Source organism: Anas acuta, chromosome 2, assembly GCF_963932015.1.
Source record: "Anas acuta chromosome 2, bAnaAcu1.1, whole genome shotgun sequence".
Taxonomy (NCBI): domain Eukaryota; kingdom Metazoa; phylum Chordata; class Aves; order Anseriformes; family Anatidae; genus Anas; species Anas acuta.
Window position 1 is genome coordinate 96,016,890 of NC_088980.1, and position 20,208 is coordinate 96,037,097.

General features: G+C 47.6%; 1 protein-coding gene across 1 annotated transcript in view; it reads right to left on the reverse strand.

The window, feature by feature from the left end:
• The window catches only part of PARD6G (par-6 family cell polarity regulator gamma), a 47,172-nt gene extending 27,404 nt beyond the window's left edge, over positions 1 to 19,768 (reverse strand). Inside the window, exons 1-2 of the mRNA XM_068671303.1 lie at positions 19,576 to 19,768; positions 11,692 to 11,914 (exon numbers count right to left, since the gene is read on the reverse strand). Of these exons, the coding sequence (XP_068527404.1) occupies positions 11,692 to 11,914; positions 19,576 to 19,647 (295 nt within the window). The 5' untranslated portion in view covers positions 19,648 to 19,768. The remainder of the gene's footprint in view (positions 1 to 11,691; positions 11,915 to 19,575) is intronic.
• Positions 19,769 to 20,208: the final 440 nt, after the last annotated feature.

Genomic DNA, 20,208 nt, shown 5'->3' on the forward strand with positions numbered 1-20,208 from the left:
CACTCTTCTTCAGATTTGGCTTAGGTACTCAGTGGCTTCGCTGTTGCAATTCAGCATCCACTTACACAAACACCAGTGCGGTCGCTGGAGAAAGGAGGATTGTAATTGAAACCACCAAAAATAACCATTGGCAGACAACACCTGTTATTTAGCACAGACCCCCTTCAGCGGTTTTCATGGTCATGATTCAGCAGACACGGTGGCAGCACTCCAATATAAGGTCTCTCTCCCCTTTCTGAGGAAGGACCACAGAGCTGCACAGAGCACTTTAGGAGGGGACCTCAAGCCCCGAGTTTACCCAATTTACCAGCACATTACATCCCAGCCACCGGAGAAAAATGCAGACTAGTGAAAATCCAGAGAATTTTGTTAAGGCTTTGTAAAGTCTCTCCCAGGGAACCCTTTCCCTGCAAGTAAAGTGGAGCTAGGCTGCTATTCCCACTAGCTGGTGAGTCAAACAACTTCATTAGGAAATGCTTGCTTAAGGCCAGGGTTGTTATTTGAGGTGCTGGTATCTCACCTCCCAGCAGAAGCTAGTGAACGTGCAAAAAAAATGGGGTGGTTTTTGTTTGTTTTGTTTTTAGATGAATGAAGATCATTTAAAAATTGAAGTTCTTCAAAGAGGGACTGGCTGAAAAGCTTACTGAGTGGCTATGGACAGTGACATTGCTCTCCAGTTTTACCCCACAGAGCAACAGGGGGTAATGCATTTACCCTGGACTTCTTGTGCATATTTCTCTATTAAAGAAGGCAGAAATCCACGGTTTCCAGAGTCAAAATATAATACTCCTTTCCTTCCTGTAAATCAGCATTTCCAGAGAGATGCACGCAGAATCCTCCAAATAAAGCCGGCAGAACTATTCTGCTCCTTGGGGTTTTTATAAGGTTTGGATTTAACTTGGCACCCCAATTTTAACGGATAAGGAGACTCATTGGATCTGAAGTGTCATTAAGACCCCCAAATATCACAAAGCACAGTTTATCAGGCCAGTGCAGAAGCTGTTCACCTACCTTTGAGTGGGATGGTAAGAAGTTAGGCGTGTAACTTGCCCACCACAAGAGAAAAAATAGGGGGAAAAAAAGAAAGAAAAAAGAAAGCCTACCTGCCTCGTGTTGTTGGGAAGGCAGAAGTCTGCACATCACAAAAGCTCACATGCATTATCACGGAGGTGACTACGTTACACAGGAGTGACTGTGCCACCAGTGGCAGGCACACACACCACTTATATGAACTGGGATCTTGGTAATCATCAGACTCACACCTTTGGTTTAAAATTATTCGTGTTTTAACCATATAAAAAATGTATTGTGGTAAAAGACCTATGAAGCTAGATAACACAGAGAGTGTGAATTTGGAACTGGAGTCCTTACTGAGCCCATTTTTTAAGTGTGAGTTAACAGCTGCATGGTGACAAGACCTCCTGAACTCTTCCTCCCTGCTGCTCTGAACCACGTGTGCCACTTCTGGCAGCTGTACATCGGGCCAGCTCGCAGAGCTATCTGCGTGCACTGTAGACAGGCACCACGTCTGAGAGGAGAGGGACTCCTTCACGCATGGACCAATATCCATGACACTTTGGGCAGGGTGAACACCTCCAGAAATACCTCTAACAGTGTTCCCTGCTGCTGTGAGTCCTCCTCAGCAGGGATGCAACTTCCCCTACTTATTTCTACGCACAAGCAGGTCAATGCAGGCAGCCTCTGGAGTGCCAGGAGGTCTGTGAGGCAGGGACACCTGGTTGCTGCCAATGCAGACGTAGAAGCACCTCCTTCACACCTCTGCTTCAGCTCTCCGGGGACGTCCACGTGGAGCCGACGGAAAGGCTGGGGCAGAGGCAGTACCACTTCTGAAGACCGATGGAGCTGGTAGCTGCGATCCTCCAAGATAAGCACCCACACCCATAAACCAGACCGACAGGACTCCGGAGGGAGCGTGCTACCCACGCACCGTGTGACACCCATCGGGGCAGAAAGGCACCCACACCGCGCTGCCGCTCCAGCACTTCCTCGTGATGCAACAGGGCCCTGGGAACCCGGGACACACCGCGTGAGAAGCAGGGTGTGGGACACAGCCGCCACAGACCGACCGAGCTACGGCGCTGGGAAAAAAAAAAAACAAAACAAAACAGGAAAACAAAAGGCAACACAAACAAAAATCCCAACCCACACACTCAGGAAGATGTTGCTGCACGGCTTTACTCCAGGCAGCCAGAGGGAGGGCTGGAAAATTGGTTTCAGGGATGCTCAAATACCATCTCGCGGCGTTGTCTGGGGCTGGATGCTGGTGCAAGCCCACAGTTAGGCAGGTCTCTGTGCACACCAGCAACATCCCTCCTGGTGCTTGCCAACACCACGCGCTTCCCAGCGATGATGCAGGTGGCTCGGACCCTTGCTGAGGGTCATCTGAGCAAAGGAAGACACGGCTGTTGCAGCAAGCTGTTTCCTGCGATCTGCAGCCCGGGAGCTGGCTCCTGTGGCCAGCTGCTTCTGGGAACATTTCAGGGAGGGGACGTGGGTTTTGGGGCGCTGCCAAACCACTGTGCCCACAGCAGCATATGCTAAGCCACCGTGGATATCCAGCCAAGGCTTCTCTCAGTGCTCCCCCTCTGCTCTCCATCCCCCTCTGGATGACATGGCAAGCCACCTCAGAGTGCTCTGCGGCACAGGCACAGCAGAGATCTAGCACAGAACCTGGATAACGCCCCAGTTACTGCATTTCTTCATTACACTGCATGCCTCCGAGGTACGGTGAAGGCAGCATGCAAGGCCTTCAACACACAAGCTGCTTGAACTTCCACTCCAGGTGAGACATGCCAGGAACAGACCCCCGTAACCGACAGGTTTAATGCAAGAAAAGTTAAGGTCCCAAACTCCATGGTGTGACCAGAGCTGCCAGGTAATGCTGTCACATAACCTCTGAAGCCCCTCTGTTTTTTGAAATCAGCCAAAAAACGGGGAAGGGGAAGTTTCGCAATACTCTCATATACCTTTGCTTTCAACAGCAGAAGACACGAGACCTGGACAGAGGAGTGAAGCTAAACACAAAGTTTCCTGTTTTTCGTAATGATGGCCCAGTGCAAGGCCAGATACCTCCAAGGGGTCACAAAGGCACCAGCCACACCACTACTGAAGTCAACTAAAACAAAGAAGAACCTGATGTACCCCCAGGCTTGTCCTATTTACACAAGAAGAGGCGTTAGGCAGACCTAATGGAAATCATGACCAGCGTTAGCTCAGTTACCCTTGCAAATGCAAAGCTCGCTAGCAGGTCATCAGCACTCTTTGTGCCTCGGTTATTATCTAGGGGGAACCCTTAGGACACAACCTTTGAGGTACAACAGCCCGATAAAAGAAGACACGATGTGGTTACCCACATGGAAAAGTAACTCCCTCGTGAAGCAACCTAACAGATGAAGAAGCAGCCTTTCAGCCACAGCACTGAAGGATCCAGATTAGTTTAACACTGGAAACAAGAATCTCACATTTTCTGAGAGGTCAAATCCACCATAAAGAGGTCCTCTGTAGCTGTAAAGATGATTCAAGCTTGAGGAGAGAGCACGTCCCAAGAGGTTAAACGTTAAGTTGCATAAACGTTAAGTTGGCTCCTTGTAAGCTACCCTCTCCTCTCTAATACTCAGCCAGAAGTGGGTACAGAAAATCAATGATTACATTGCACATGTTCCCAGTGCACTTTTAAGCGAGCAAAAATAATGCGGGCATAACAAGACTGTCACATCTCCTGCTGATATTCTGTCTCAGCTAAGAACTGCTCTGAAACCAATGTGTGTGTATATACACCTTTAGCTCCACTCTCTACTAAGGCACAACCCAGACCGGTTGTCATCAGCGTTCAACAAGATGTCAGAAGTGACAGACTTCCTCTCGTCACACCTCCCTGGTACCTGTGGAGGACTAAAACAGGTTTAAGCCTTCTCAAATCCTGGTACCTCCACTTCAACAGAAGCAGCCGTGGTCACCTGTAGTGGAGGAGGAGGCAGAAACTCAGCCTCAGAGCTTGCTGCTGCTGGAGACCTTCCATGACTTCTTCGTGCTCGGACACTGCCTTCCACCAGCTCTCCAATTTCCACAGTGACCAGGAACTACAGAATTTCTTATTCATTAGTGAAATAAACGTAGGTAAGTGTTCTCCTTCAAGTCCCACGCTGCTTATTTTTAAATCCCCAACTTCTCTATTATTTCTAATCCAAGGCACAAGCAGAGAATAAATAAATTTAAGACCCCGACTGCGGGCAGTTTTTCCTCACTAATTCTGATTCCCTTACCTGCTCTGTCACTGCCGCTCCACTGCTACTAACACTCTCCAAGCTTTCTTCTAATGCTTGGAATACCAGGCACCAGCACCTGTGCGTTTTCACCCACAAACACACTGGCCTTGCAGAACAAATCAAAACTAAGATAAGGAGCAGAAAGCAGAGAGCTGAAAAAGAAAAGAAAAAAAAAAAAAACAATAAGGGGGAGAAACCAGAGAGACAGAAAAAATACAGGAAAATGAAGGAGGGAGAAAGGAGGAGGAGAGGAGTGGTGTGGAAGTTGTTCATGTGAAGCTTTTAGAGGTTACTTGGTGTTAGGATATAGCAGGGGACTGAAGAGCAAGAACAGTGAAGTTTTCTAGGTTAATAGTTTCCTCAGTATTCTCCCGGGATTCTTTGCTACTCTAAACATAGCACAGAGGAAAAAATAAGATCCAAGCAGCTCTTCGTTAGGGACAGGCTCAAGAAAGAGGTCTTTCAACTGTCCCCACACCGCTTTCCCCCTTGGAACTGAATATCCTGAGTTCTGGTGCAGGTTTATTAAAGCTGGCAGTCACACTGGGGAAGCGCAATCCCAACAACACAGGCAGTGAGAAGACAAAAGAGGAGCTTTCACTTTTAAAAAGCATGTATTTTTGAGGTTTTGAGAGTTATATTTTCAATTAGGTAAGTTAGCTTTTCGATGCCTGCTACGAACAGCTCGCAGAAGCATCCAACCCCGCACACTTGCTTGCGGTGCAGGAGTGCACCCACCCATTAAGTTGTCAGAAGCCCTTTAGAGCACTTCAGAAATTCAACAGAAAGCTTCTTCCCAGCGGCCTGAATCCCGGGGTAACATAAGCATCTGTATTGTGCTATCTATCCTCCCTCGCCACATGAAAGCTGCTTTGAGCGTGCGAGGTCTCTTCAGGTGAACTCCTGTGTCAAGAGGAGATTGGCAAGTGCCTTTCATCATTATCCGCACGCTGTCGTACTTGTTTCCATCATTTGGGAACGGAAATGACAGCTAGGCAGGACAGGAAAAAACCTGAGCCATGTGCAGGAAGCAGAATCTTGTATTTTGACTGCTAAGGTAGGGAAATATAAATAGTGGAAAATTCCCTCGCAGAGACCTCACCGGGAGAGGATCGTCTGACAAGCCTTCCTCTCCGATGTTTTTGTACGGTCAAGCCACCTGTTGGAGCAGCTTCACTATCTCAAATTAAAAGGGCCAGACCAAGGAAGAAAACAAGATTGTAACAGTACAAACAAGATGATAATTTTCCTGGAGACTGTCTTTGTGTAGACATCACTGGGAATAACTGGGGGAGTCCTTCTGTCTTGTTTTTCTAAGCACTGTCACAGCAGCAATCTGCAACTCTAAGACAACACACATGGCAGTGAGGAATGAAAGAAAAGACTGGTTATTTACTTGTTCTCACGCGGCTCACCAGCGAAAGCCAAGCATGGAGTTGTGTAGGGTTTCTTATTAAAGGCTGCACGAGCTTCCCCCGTAAATGAGTTCCTTCAGCCTAACTTCAGCTGAGCTTGTGGTGCCGGTGCCAGCTAAACGCAATTTAAATGCAATCAGCTGTAGCAGTTAAAGTATAATTTTTATTATTAATATGTTTTCATTATCAAGCTACTAAACTTTGCAACTAAAAGCAAGCCCCATGTAGCTTTAATACAGAAGTGCCACAAGTTTTATCTGCCAGTTACAGCACAGCAGCATTTTCACAAGGCTTTTGCTCCCTCCCTAGCGTATGGTGCAGCTACCAACATTTATACAGCGCCCAGTGAAACCTTTACTGTAAAACACCAGTTTCAGATTTACTCCAGAAACCCAATTTGCAGGCAACACAATTTCCACGTGCTCTCCTCACCTATCACCTACAATTCTTGCTCACCACCTCTTCTGGCTGCAGATGAAAACCAAATATCCACGTACTCCAAAAAGGGAGTTTTCGAGGAGAGAAGCAGCCTTGTGCCGGCTCTGCTCAGCCACCAGGTATTGCTAACCATGCCAAAAACAAAATCCAGGGCTGTTTTGTGTTTATGTTTGACAAGCCAGATAAAACGTAATGCTTTCAAAGATGCTTAATAAAGTAGTTGAAAGATTACCCAGTCTCATCATTTGCACATGAAAGGTGGGGCAATGGAGCTCCAGTAATTTGTTGCCAGACTTCAGTGAAACAAACAGCTGCATTTTACTTATCTTCAGATATCAAAGGACTCGAGTGGGACAAAGATTACTTGGCTTAACAAGCAAAGACCCCTCCAGCTCAAACACAGAGATGTTTCTGAGAAAAATCATGAAAGGGTTTAAGCCCAGCAGCAATTCCTATTATATTAGCATGAAATCTACCACCCTTCCCTAATCTCGTCAAAGCTGAGGCAAGAAGCTTTTTCCTCCTTTTACAGTGCTTGCAGACTTTGGAAACAGGCAACGCTGCTGCTAACTGCTTCCTCCCAGGAAGCTGAGGCTTCGTGGCAACTTCAATCGGCGGTCCTGCCCATCCCACGCTGGTGCCTCACAAGAACAACTGGTTTTCTGCCAAAGAGCTCTCTCAGAGAGCTCAGACACTGGGTCACACCCAAGCCAGGGCAGAGGAGACACGGTGGCAGCCCTAGGACAGTTTGGAGAGCAGCAGAGCTGCATCTTCTGTTTCATCAATGAACTGCGCCAAGTGCTACAGCAGTGGCTTCTCCTCCCTCCTCTTCTACAAGGGCATATAAGTCTCAAGCCACCTTCTCTGCACCCTTACCTTTAATTTTATTCCCTCAGATTTGCAGAAGAACATTTTGAAAATCTGCGCAGCCCAATCAAGTGCAAGACCAGAAGCAGTTCAGGATTCCCCTCCACATGTGCTGCTACCTGCTTTATCATTTAATATATCAGGTGCCTCTGAGAGCAGTAAAACCACCCTGCTCTTGTTCAGGACAGCCTTTTGAGGTGATAAAGTTAACGCCTGTGCTGTAAAATAAACAGGAAGGTTACTGAAGAACCAAAAAGACGTGGAAGACTTCAGCTTTTCCTCTGGAAGCCTAAGCTGAGAGTTAAGGGTTTTAGATAGCTGAAAATAGGTTTAATTTTAGTTGCTGCCTCAAAGCCAGTTCTCATGTTTAACACATGTGGTTAGACAGCCAACCACCATTCCTGAGGATTATCTGCTTAGAGTATGAAAGACAATAAAACAACCCACCATCAGTTTTGCAGTCAGACCTGGGCACGATTCCCATTAGCACATTTTTATTTTAAAACTCATAGCTGTGATTGCTACGATTTTCTAAAACAAGACAGCTAAGCACAGATGTGGGTACCTCAAGCAGAACAGAACTTTGCCAGGTAAAAAAAAATTAAAATAAAATAAAAATAAAAACTGCAGAGCTATTTATCTGCTTCTGCACACAGAGAAGAAACTTTCTGCTGCATGGCACAGCAGTTTTAAACACATCAGTCACTGCACGCTGCAGAGGAAAATTAGCTTTTTCCAAACTCATTAAAACGAGCCAAATTCAAGGCCAGATCCAAAAGGCAGCCTGGTCAGCGCACATTTCTCCCTGTTGATTTTGGACTGAGCTTTAAGTGAGAACTGATGGTAGACAGCAGCGCTAACCACTCCAGGAGAAAAGCAAGGTCTGGTGTTCGATGTGCTGGTTTACTGTTACAGTAATAGGCTATTAAAATATAACTACAGAAGAGCAGACACTTAATAGCGAGTCTCTGAAGATGGGACTTAATGGCTTTTTACACACTATCAGTTTTCCAGACTGCAAAATACAAGACAATAAAGGTACTACAAGACACCAGCCTTCTCTAGCTTCAGGCCACCTCAATTAACAGCTGCAGTTCATTTGTGGCATTAACTAAATTATTATGTTAGGCCTTGTTCTGGTTAGCTTTATAGAGTGTTTTAGGTTTAGTTGCTCTGTTCGAATGCTCTTCAGCTTCTTAGGGCTTTCTTTTTCTTTTCTGTTGCTGTAGGAAGCCTGATACTTGAAAACATGCAGAAATACAGCTCCAGCATCTGACACTCCAGCACTCCACCTCTTCCCTACCTGTAGGATACTTATATAACCATTCAAACCTTTAGGAAGCTTTAAAATTAATTGTATTAATGGAAAGAGCGTGAGTTTGATCTGGATTCTCTTTTAGGCTTAATAAAGCTCCCCAACATCCATAGTTTACTGTTGTGTTTATGGAAGTTGCTTACGAACCACAGCAATACGCCTGCTGATTCAGATTATCAGCAGCTGTATGCACGCAGCAGCCACAAGCACCATCTCAGTCCTTACACACAACACCTCCCGGAGCTCCTAACCTCACTAGGTTAAGCACACCATAGCTGGTATCTCAAGCAAAAGAGGGGAAATCTGGGATCTGTTGTCTCGTACACCTTCACTTAAATCCTTATGATCTGCTTGCGAAGTCTGAGGAGTCATTTCAGGCAGGTTTATGATGAAGGAGTCATAATGCTTCTGCTGTTGGCCACTCCCTTCTGTTTCAGAGCCCCCAAAACAGCCTGATTTGAACACACTCTGCCTCCAGGAGACAGGCATTAAAACAAGATTTGACAGTAATGTCATTCCATTTAATCATAGAAGAAAAAATGTAATGCAGTCACACTATGTAATACTGACCCATTTGGTTTTTTTAGTTCGTTTCTACTTGAATTCACGGCTTACTTTTTCTTTTAATTTTTTGCTGTATTAAGTACTGTGTCTCTCAAGAGCTGTAGTTTAAAACAGACACAGAACAAACGAAGTCTTGAAACACTGATGAAGAACTGCATCAACAGATAAGCCTTTCCTTCATGCAGGTCTTGGCCAGAGTACAAGAGCTCAGTTATTGTGGAGCAAGTCAAACACATCCATAATTCCTCGCATTGTTCTGAGGTCGCTGGTACATCCGTCCTTTCCCCACCAGCAGGCATCTTCCACGCAGGGTTCTGGGTATGTTTGACACCAGTCACAGCCAAGTGAGTAAATTCTTGGGCTGGAAGCATCAGCTGATATAAATCGCTATTGTGCTAATGAAGTCAAGAGCCACATCAGTTTACAACAGCTGAGGACACAGCCCATGCTGTAGCCTGGGAAAGCAAGTCGAAAGAAAACTGGCTTGTTTTTCTTTTTATAGCCTGCTTGTCTAATTAGGATTTTTATCTGCATTGTAATTTGGTGTTGGAGGGGAGGGGGGATGAAGAGCAACACATACTTTGTGCAGATGGATCACTACCAGCTATAAAAACTTGACACAGCTGAGCATGCTCAAATGTAGCCGTCAGATGTCCCAGAGACCTCAAGACCCCAAAAAGCATCTGCAGTGATTGTCACAGGCACACTGGGAACAGCAAAGCCAGTTCTTAATAAAAAGGCTGGCTTATAAGCACTGACATTTCCCTGCCGGGAAGAGAGAATGGCTACTGTGATCCTGAAAATCTGGGGGCTCAGGTGTGGAAAATAAAATAAATAAATAAAATAAAAAAACAAGGACATAGATTAAGACAGCTATCCCGTACCTAGACACCAGCCTGGAAGGCACGTGGCTAGCCTCAGGACAAATGAGGGAAGTGCTTTTGAATTTAAGTGCGAGACTAAGCTCAGATTTAAAATAAAATAAAATAAATCAAACTAGCGAGTTGTTGCCTGATTATTGTCCCCAGTTCTGTCCCCCCGGTAACAAACAGTTAAGCTGGTTTATCATCGTTATATAACCCCCTTGACAAGAGAAAGGATAGCCCAGCTACAAGCTGTGAGAACAGCCCAAATGACTAATCACGCAGCCGATAAGCAGCCCGCTCGGCTAGAAAAGGACCTCAACTCGGGCTACTCAGTTGTTCCACGTCCACATGCTTCTGCCCAGTTTCCTCCCTGCTCCACAGCACTGCGGGAACAGCCTCTGGCAGCCACCCCCGAGGACTTCTCCTATGGAAAAGCAGCGATCCACGGCCCAGTGAGCCGCACAGCCCATGCCCTGCAGCCTCCACTGAAGTCGGAGGACCGGCCTCGTGTTTTACTGGCATCCCCGTCGACTTAATTTTCCGCCTCTGCAGCCCGAGTTGAGGGTGTGAGCCGAAGCACAGCGGACACGCCACATTCCCCAGGATGGCACAATGGTTTCCTGCTCGCTGGGAAAGGGGCTGCTCACCTCCTTCTCCAGCAGAAGGACCACAGGAGTCCTGTGTTAAAAGCGCCTTTTCCATTAAGGTTACAAGTTAGAAACCTCCCTGAGTAGCACACAATTTCCTGCTGAAGCAGAGGAGGGAGCACCTTCCCCACATGGAGCCAACAGTATTCTCTTACTCGCCTGCTTGTGTGTCCACCAGCTTGGTGGCAATTCCTCTCCCAGTGCCACTAGGGATACTCAAGGCTTCCAGCGGTCTGCTCGGAGCAAGGACTGCCGCGTTTGGAACAGGACTGATCCAGAGACACATGAATAAACTTGAGCTGATGCAGGCACGACAGTCATGCAAGCAATTTCTCATGACCTGACCCACCATGAACACTCACAAGCCCTAACAGGTGTTGCAGGAAGGAGATGTAATAGGACTTGTCATCCAGCTCGGTGTTTCCTGCACCAGAAAGGAGAGCTACCAACCCAAGTCCTCTTTCACAGATGTTCCCACTCATCTGACAGACACACAAACAAAAGAAACTGGTCTGGATCCTCTTCTCCACTGCCCCCTCGAGCATTTATTTTCATCCAAAAGGAGGAGGCAGACAACATGTTCTGGATGGGGAGGGCCACACAGCTCTGCCTGTATCTGATGACACAGAAGCAAACCACAGGCTACACCAGCTCCTATCAGGGAGCAGGCTGGAGCCTCTTGCTAAATCCCCGTCAATACAAAAACGCACACAGCAACGAGCCCAGCCCCAAAAAGCTACATGACTGTTCAAAGCCACAGATCAAGTCTCGTTTCTGACTCTGCCACTGACCAGATTTTAATTCCAAACCCTGTGCTATAAATCGCTACCTGACTGCACGCACTGTGGAGGCAGTGTTAACACAGCGCCGGGTTCCTCTGGGACTGAAGGAGTTCTGCAGGAAGACAACTCGTTATAAAAAGCAACCCTCGTCTGAAGCAACTGTCAGACGCAGCCTTTAGGGGGAAGGCAGGGTCTACTTCCAGATATCTGCAATAAAAGCTTGACAAGAACAACGCAGCCACTCAAATCTGAAGTCACCTTGACGTTCAGGCAATTCTGCCCAACAATCGGCTGATGATTTCAAAAAGGGAAGAACCAGCACTCTTTTATTTAAGGACAGAGGAGAAATTATCACCATTCAGGTGTCCGAAAGAACAGCCTGCGACCCTGAGAAGTGGAAGGGGTCCCACATTCCTCTTGCGTCATCTCAGCCTTTAAATAAAGGCCACAGATCCACTCTTCACCTTGTCCCAGCACGGGCCAAGGCACTGAAATGAATTTTGTGTCTTACCTTGCCTTTGTATAAAAACCCTGAGCAGCGGATGGGCACTTGAAACGGCCTTGAAGAAGTTGTCATCGTTGTTAATGGGGAGGAGGTCTCCATGCACGTCAGCATATCCGATCATCACTTCCAGGTTGGCGATGTGGTGAATGTGGAGAATTAGTTTATAGAAGTCTTCAAACTTTCCTGGCTTGTAGCGGTCCAGGGAGAACCTTCTGAACTCTGCCCCAAACTGCAAGAGAAAACAACAAAGAGTGTCTGCTATCACACGTCTTCACAGCCCAGAGCCCTAGTTTGACACTTGATCGTGGTACACATCTCTTTCTATGAGAAATACAGCCACGTATCAGTGCCTTCAAGTCTACAAATACCCTTTAAAGTCCTCCCATTAGAATAAAACCATGGCTACCAAGACACCACCCTGCTTGACAACAGGTATGCTCCCATGTGCCACCTTAATATTTAAAGCATATGCTTCCTTTTAAGTTGCCATCCCAGAGGATTTGCAGGATTTAGCTTTGAAGCTCCATCATTCACTACCATCATCTCGGGCATCCACAGAACCACTCTTTGAAGCAGAAGTGTTCACCCTACTGCTTTCAAAAGAAATTACTCAGCTATTCAAACAACCTTAATAAGAATTCTTTACACGTTTTCTATCAATACCACCAGGATCCCAACCACAAGACCTTTAAAGAAGTGTGGTATGCGAGCGCACAGGCTGCTATTAGCAAATTACACTCCCTCTCCATGCCCCCAGAATTTCCTGGTATCCATGTAGGATGAGGAAAGTTCTTATTTTAAATAGGTTTTTACAGGTTTAAACCTTCTGCCACTGCACCAGTTTTTATTCCTGAAGCTTCATGAGTGACTGTTAAAAAAAAAAAGGAAGGGGGTGGCACAAGATAATTGAAAATGTTTTATTTAAAATAACTTTATGTATTTAAGTCAGGAACTGATCCCAGAAAATACTTCAGTTCGCTTTATCTCTGCTATCAGAAACCAAGCAGGCTACTAAGAGCAGGAGGAAACAATGAGATTCTCCAACCATGGGAATGAATGAAGTGAAACTTCACTCAACTTTTTTTTAGGCATCTAAGAGAAATCAGGCAGTTAAACTAGGTAGCTTAAATCATCCTTCTGGTACATTTCTTTCCATAGCTTAGATGGTTTAGTACTGGTAATCTACTGTTCAGCAGCTGAAGCTCTACATCACGCTAACTCATTCCCAAAGAACCATATCCATAAATCCACGCTTATCCAGCATATACATAAAACCTCGCTTAGAGGTTTGCAGTTGTTAAATCAACTTACAAATGCAAGCCACTCTTCTGCTGAGACTAACGAAAGCCTGAAACATCACCAGGATCATCTTCAAGCAGAAAAGAAAAAAAAAAAAAAGCAAAGCCCTACTGGCTTTGGGTGCAAGCATGTTCTCAAATTACTTCTGCAGTTATGAAAATCCCACTCTTCGGCATCAAAGCCTAGTTGTGATCATCTGAAAGCCTGTTTAGGCAAACTATGCCGCTTGTTTGTGATACTGACGGCTGGTTCCAGTTTGGATTTCAATTCAGGATGCCCATCCAAAGGCACAAAAGCTGAGCAACCCACAGCTGGTTCCAATGGAGGAGAAACAGTCCCTCTTTGTCCTCCACCCCCTGCTCCTCTCCAAAAAAAAAAAAAATAAAAAAAAATCCGAGCGACAACTTTTTAAACCACCAGAGAGCTGACGCAGTTTTCAAACAGAAATATCTTAAAGCTTTCTTTCTCATGGATTCAAAAGAGAAGAAGCCATCTTCCCGTGACAAGCATAGCACCTACATGGCAAACCCAAGAGGCAGGAACGAGATATCTGGAGGCATCACCTCCTGCCTGGCAGGAGCATGGGGTTCCTTTAGGCACCAGCGCATCGTGCCAGGCTATGTGCCCTGGTAAATGCTCGTTTGTAGGAAAACACGGAGCCCCTTCAAAAGGGATTTTGGCAGATAGCGCAGCTGATGCCGTGTTGTTTAAAGGTTAGTCCTGCAGTCGTGGCGTAGCTGATGAGTTTACCCAGGGCAGCAGCCATTGTCAGTGGGGCTTTTCAGAAGAGGAACAAAATGCTTCAGCACTGACCGTTCATTCATCCTCCCTAACGAGGCTGATAGCAAGTATCGCGGTGATAATAGGTTTCGCAGTGCCACACGGCTCAGGACCCGGTGCTCTGCATTGTATTCAGCCGGGATTTCAAGATAACCCCTGCCACGGATCTTCCAGAAACTACAGATTCAATGAGGGCTTTGCCAAGACAGCCAAGACGACTGTCTGCTTTCCTGAGCCACAAACAAAGTTCATCCTTCGTGTATCACTCGAAAGGCAGAGACACAAGGACTGGCGTCTGCCAGCAGCCTCTGCCAGAACAATACTGTGTTACGCTGCCTGACAAACCAACAGCTTTAACAAGCAGATTAGCCCTCCATCATGAAGTAAATCACTCCGACCTATTTATCTAACGCAAATACGGCACCCCCTTATTGCAGGAGTCAGAGGGCAGGAGGGTCCGAGGGAACTTAAAGAGAATTTAGCCTGACAGAGCTCAGCATGACTGAAGGGAAAAGAAATTCAGAAAGAAATTCTGGGTGCAGCAGGGAGGGCTGAAGAGAGGATGGGGGAGAGGAGGGAGCAGGATTTTGAGGTTTGTTTAGCTGGAGGGCTGCTGTTCTGTAGGAATAAAAGGGAAGAGGTCTCTGCCAGCAAAACAGACCTTTTATTCTTTTTGAAAAAGGTTAAGTTTCAAAAATTTTACAGGGTGGAAAACAGAAGCGCTATGTTCAGGAGGTGCCATCCCTCTAGCTCATTGCTGGAGTCGAGTTTAGGCTATTGTAATAAGAAGACATCAAAGGGCAACATTTAGCAATAAACACGAATTACATTAGCCACCTACTTCTCCCATGGAGTATCGGGGACAGAAAGAAAAACAAACACTCTTAGCCTCGCAGACTGTAATTTCTGCCTACCTGCGAGCTCCTCAGACTGAGGCAGACCTGATCAGGGTGAGAAGGAGCAGACACGAGGTAAATGGTTTTGTGCCGGGTGTTTTCAGCTGGGACTCGAGCTCTGCTGCCACACCTCTGTACCTTGCTGTTCCCTTTCTCCCCTCTCCATGTCTCCCCCAGCTCTCCTTCGTGCTGTTCCCAGTCCCACAGCGACTGTCTCTGGAGCCCTGACAGGGACCAGGAGCCGGGGAGGAAAGGAGAGGGATGGCCCCAGGCTGGGTGGCCCTTAGAGGCAGGGAATGGCTCAGAAGGCAGGTTTCATCCTCAACTTCTGGCCTGCATCGTAAATGTAATTAGGGACGAGCAATCCGTCCATGGAAGTGCTTCTTGGCTACCAAGAGCCCCGATTAAGCACCCACAAAGCCTCTTACAGAGGCGTGATAAGGGACTACTGAGGACAGTACTATTCATTGCCCCCTGAAGAACTCCTTAGAGGTGGCTGGCCCAGCAGCCTGCCGGACCCACAGAGCCTCCGCAGGTATTTTAACCTCGGAGAGGAGACATTCCTTTCTGGCTCCGCCTGTAAGCAGCTTTTCAGCTTCACAGGGCACCTCAGCAAATTAAAGGCCCCTTTTGCTCAGTGCCCTTTAGGGCTGTTTCAGTGTGCCCAGGCTCAAATTCGGAAGCTGACTCCGAAAGACAGACTTGTTGGGTGAAGTTTCGAGCAGGTCAGAAACTCCCGAGCCATTAGGATAAGAGTGGCTACGAAAACAAGGGTGAGAAGCTGGAGGTGGGATCCATCAGAAGAAGGAACGGAGCAAGCACAAGACCTCTTAAGAGGTTAATGTTTACAGCCCGACATCTTCCTCCTGACACGTTTTGCAAAAATCCCGAGTGACTCAAGCCGATATTGCTGTGGCATATTGCCTTCATTTGCGAGGGGAAGCACTGCGGTTTTCTCGGTCCATGCCACATTTGGTTTGCATACAATCCATGTTTTGAAGCTCAAAACCAGCGGTTACCATCAGCCGGTCACAGGGCTTTTCTCTGCAGTTATTTTCCTGGTGTTCTAGGTATGGCAAGCATGATCCGAACTGGGAAGAAACTAAAGTACTGCTTAGAAACTTAAATAGACGACATCTTTTTAAACCTAGAGGACATCAAAACAGTTTTGAAGAGTGCAACACATGGAAAATATATCTTGAACTGCAGAAGGCCTGCATGACTTTCAGGGTTAGAGTGAAATCACACAAAGTACAAGAGGCTGGAAAAGATGATCTGTAGACCTCTCTCACTTGGTTAACACCAGGCAGAGGAGAAGCAGAGTTTTACAGATGCTTTGCAGGGGACTGGTAAAGGCAAGTTTGCTCTTACCATTAATGGTAAAGGTAAAACACCGCTTGGTGTCACACATTTCAAGGTAAGAGCTGCGGTGTCACGTGTATGTGCAACACCGCTAAGGTTATCTGAACTGCATCAGCAACTTCTGGAGGGAAAAAAAAAGGCATTTCAGGTTAAAACGGCTATTTTTAACCTTCTGATATGAAGCATGATGACCTGTACACCAGACAAGGCACCCACAAGGTGTTTGGCTGTTACTCCAACCCAGCACGTGGGAAGAGACTTGTGTGTGAGTCAGGAGATGCTTCAGCATGTCCAAGGCCCAAAGACACCATTTTATCTGTGAGGCACTTCTAAAAGCACAGGGCACAGCTGACCCCAAGCATGCCCTGTCTTCAAGGACCACACCACTGTCACATCTATATCCTGTACCCATGGGAATATGACCAAAAGTTTATTCAAAATCCAGTAGCAGCACTCAGCCGAACACCACAACTTACTGGAACTGGGAAGAAACAGGATGGGAGGAGAGAGCACAAGAAATATGGTTATAGTTAACTGGATGTATTTATCTTAATGGGTTTGTTTATAGTAGAAGGATGTTAGTCACATTGTTAACTTGTAAATCAGTTGTTAATACAAGAAAATATGACACTATTAATGTGGCAGAAATGCCACAATCTACCACCGAGTATCCAAAATTGCACTTGAGTCAGGTAGCTGTGCTTTTATAATCCTCAGCCATTACTGAAAGTTTTCATTCTTGAAGAAGGTTTAGCAACTAAACAAGAGTGTGTTTTTTTTTAAAGGACTATTTTTGGAGGGAACCAAGAGTCCTTTTGAAAATCTGAAAGTTAATTCGTGCTGGTATATACACCTTACAGGGAATAATGTAGTAGAAGGGAAAAAAGATAATTCTGCACTGCTTTTAAGCCAGAAACATAACACTGTCAGCTTTAAAATGCAAAAACTCCCCCACAACCAAGTCAGAGAGCTACCATTTAAAGGCCTGAGGGAATCTTATACCTCTACCACTCTAGAGCATCCAAGTGACTAGAAAAGAAGTGTACACTTCAGCTGACACCTACCCTCCTATTCGAAAAGCTACGTGTGCAATTGAGAAAATCATCTCTCTATTTTTCACTTGATTGGAGGAGGGTGAGATAAAATTGACTGCATGGAGCTAATTAAAGAGGAAGCCTCAGCATTAATGTACAGTAATTTTCGTTTTGTAAGTTTTTGTTCTTCAGGAAGGTTACTCATGGAGAGAGGGGCCTTCAACCTCTCTGCAGAGCTAGAGAGAGAAGATGAAAACAGGGCTGCAATCTCCCGCCAGCATGCCAGATTCTCAGTAAAACAAACAAAAATCCCCACGCACTGCTTGCTCTGGAGTTCTCGGTAAAGAGGAGGGAAAGAGTCATCTGGAAACCTTTTTCAGAGATTAGAGGTAATTTCTTCAAAGGGAACAGACACTCGCTCCTCTTGTCACCAGGCTGGGGAAGGGAGCCACGGAGCACTAGGCACATGAAAACACACAGCTGTTTTAAGCCAGCGAGATAATGTGCCTTCAGATCCTGCCTAAACGGGCTGAAACATTTATTCTGAGCTATGCAGACAACACCTAGATAACAACCGAGCTTCTAATTCACTCTGTTGAGAAAGACTCGGGAAGAGAAAAGGGATAAGATATAATTACGATTCAATTATTATTTTCCTATGACATGTGCCAATTTCTAAGCAGGTTTCTCTTTCTCCTTCCGCTCTCCCATCCAGCAATAAGCTCTTAAGTGTTTTGATTATAAGGCCGGCTTTCAGGGGAGGAGACAGGCAGGGAGAAAGCACAGAGCCTGAAGGAAGATGACTGCTTCAAGCAGAAGACTATTGCAATTACAATTACTGCCATGCTTGAGAACAAATGCACGCAGAGGGCTCGTGCTCCAACTTCACCTTCAGCACCTACTGCAGCACAATGAGCAGGAGACTCGGGAAGCACCTTCCATTTGCCCAGAGGAAAAAGCTGACCTGGCATACACCAAGAAGCACTACAGAGAGCCACAAAACTAGTCTTTTGGCAAAGATTTGGAGCCAGGGAACACATCACTCCGAATGCTCCCGCTGGGAGAATCACAAGGCATCAAAATATCTACGGACAGAGGTATCGGGAGCAGCCACATCCTTCAGGGCCCCATGCCCAGCTGGGGTGATGGGTGAGGCTTGGTCCAGGAGAGGTACAAGTCCATTTGCACCAGCTGTAATCCCATCACACACGAAGCTCACACCGTGCAAGAAAGACGCTGATAAATCAGAGCTGGCTGCCAGGATGCTCCTTCCCTTTGTATTCATTTACGTTTTAAAGTAATCCCCTGACACGCATCAGAAATCACGAGATTTAAGGCTACCGGGGACTGCCAAAGAAGTGTCTCACCCAGGCTGGTACTGAGAACCTCACAATCTCCCTCCTTCCAGTAACTACGGGCACTTTTAAGAACTTTCCTTTGAAGGAGAGAAATAAAATCCAGGTACAGCTAATCCTCAACGAGCCTGGAAAAAGTTCGGCCAGTTTTTAAGAGGCGCCACATCTGCCTGGTGACCAACGCGCCGCACCAGCTGCTTGGCTGCTTACCCTTACGGGGGAACCACTTGGCTACGGTAAGATCCCGTCAAAAACATCTAAATGATTAAAAAAATCACGTTTTCAGGCCATCACCCACCGGACTGCCCACTGATAATTTCGCACGGGGCTCCCTTATGCCTGTGCAGGAGGGAAGGGGCTGCTCCACAGCAGCACCCTCTCACCTTGAGGGGCTCCTCCATGCCGGGGGGGAGTCCTGAGACCCCAGACCCCAATCCCCCGTCCCCGGGGGCTGCCCAGCAGGGCTGTGGGGCCGGGCTTGGCGGCGGGTGGGTGCCCAGGCGAGCTCTGGGACTCAACTTTCTCGTTCTGGGGCAGGCTGGGACAGGCCTGGCGCTTACCAAACAGCACAGCCCAGGGCTGGGGGGGCTGGATACCGACAGCAGCACGACAGTTTGCTGGGATAATTGCTGATTTCGGTTTTATTTTATTTTGTAATATTTTATTTTATTTTCCCTGCTCGTTTCTCCAGGTCCATCCGATCTGTTGCCATGTCCAGAGGCTGGCTCCGAGACCACCGGTGCGGGACGAGGTGGCTGTAGGGTCACCAGCCCCACCAGGGCACGATGCTCCCACAGGCAGGATGCCCCCCACATGGCCCCTTACCACCAGCTTTCCCCTAAACCCCTTTAACCCCCCAAAACCAGCCCTCCCCACACCTGGAGCTCACCCTCCGCTTAAAAACTCTCTCCCAGCTCGGGGCACAGGACCCCACTGCCACCCGTGGGGGCTCCCTAAAAGCTGCAGTCGCCCCCTTCCCCCCCCCCAGCCGGCCACATTTGGGGTTTTTCCCCGAGGCAGCGCGGGGGGCGCTTTCCCGACCGCCCGGGCACGCCGAGCGCTGGGGGTGCGGGCGGTGAAACAAAAGATCGAGCGGCGGTGGTGCTGGTGTGGCGCCCGCCCGCCCCGCTCCGCTCCGGTCCCCGCTGCCGCCGCTGCTCTCACCTTGCTCTTCACTTCCACGGCGCTGCACTCCAGGTAGCGCAGAGTCTGGGACTTGTTGAAGCTCCGGTTCATCTTCCCGGCGCCGCGGCCGCCCCGCAGGATCGCCTCCCGGGGCCGCCGCCGCTGCCAGCCCCGAGCCCTCCCGCCCCGCGCGCGCGGCCGGCGGACAACGGCGGGGCGGGGGCGGGGACGCGCCCCAGGCCACGCCCCCTTGGCGGTCAGGCCACGCCCACCGCCGCCAAGCCACGCCCACTCGCCGCCAAGCCACGCCCCCTTCGGGTCTTAGCCCCGCCCCCTCAGTGGCTGCGCCCCCCTCAAAATGGCAGCCGCGAGGGGGGGGGGGCGGGTGCAGTCGTTCTGCGGTTGGACTTTGTAGTTTCGATAAATAAAATGAAAGTTTCATACATTTTTCAATCAATTATAAGCTTATTTGAAGTGAATCTGGTGGTTATTGAGCGTGTTTGGCTATCTCGTGCTCCTTCCCCAGAGTGCCAAAGCTCCGCCGCCATCCCACCCGTATTAAACCCCTTCCCCACTAATAACGCCTACCCGGCTGTCCCTGACCACAGGGGGAATCCCGAAATGTGAACCAAAAAACCACAAATACTAATGATAACCTACATCCGTGCTGGG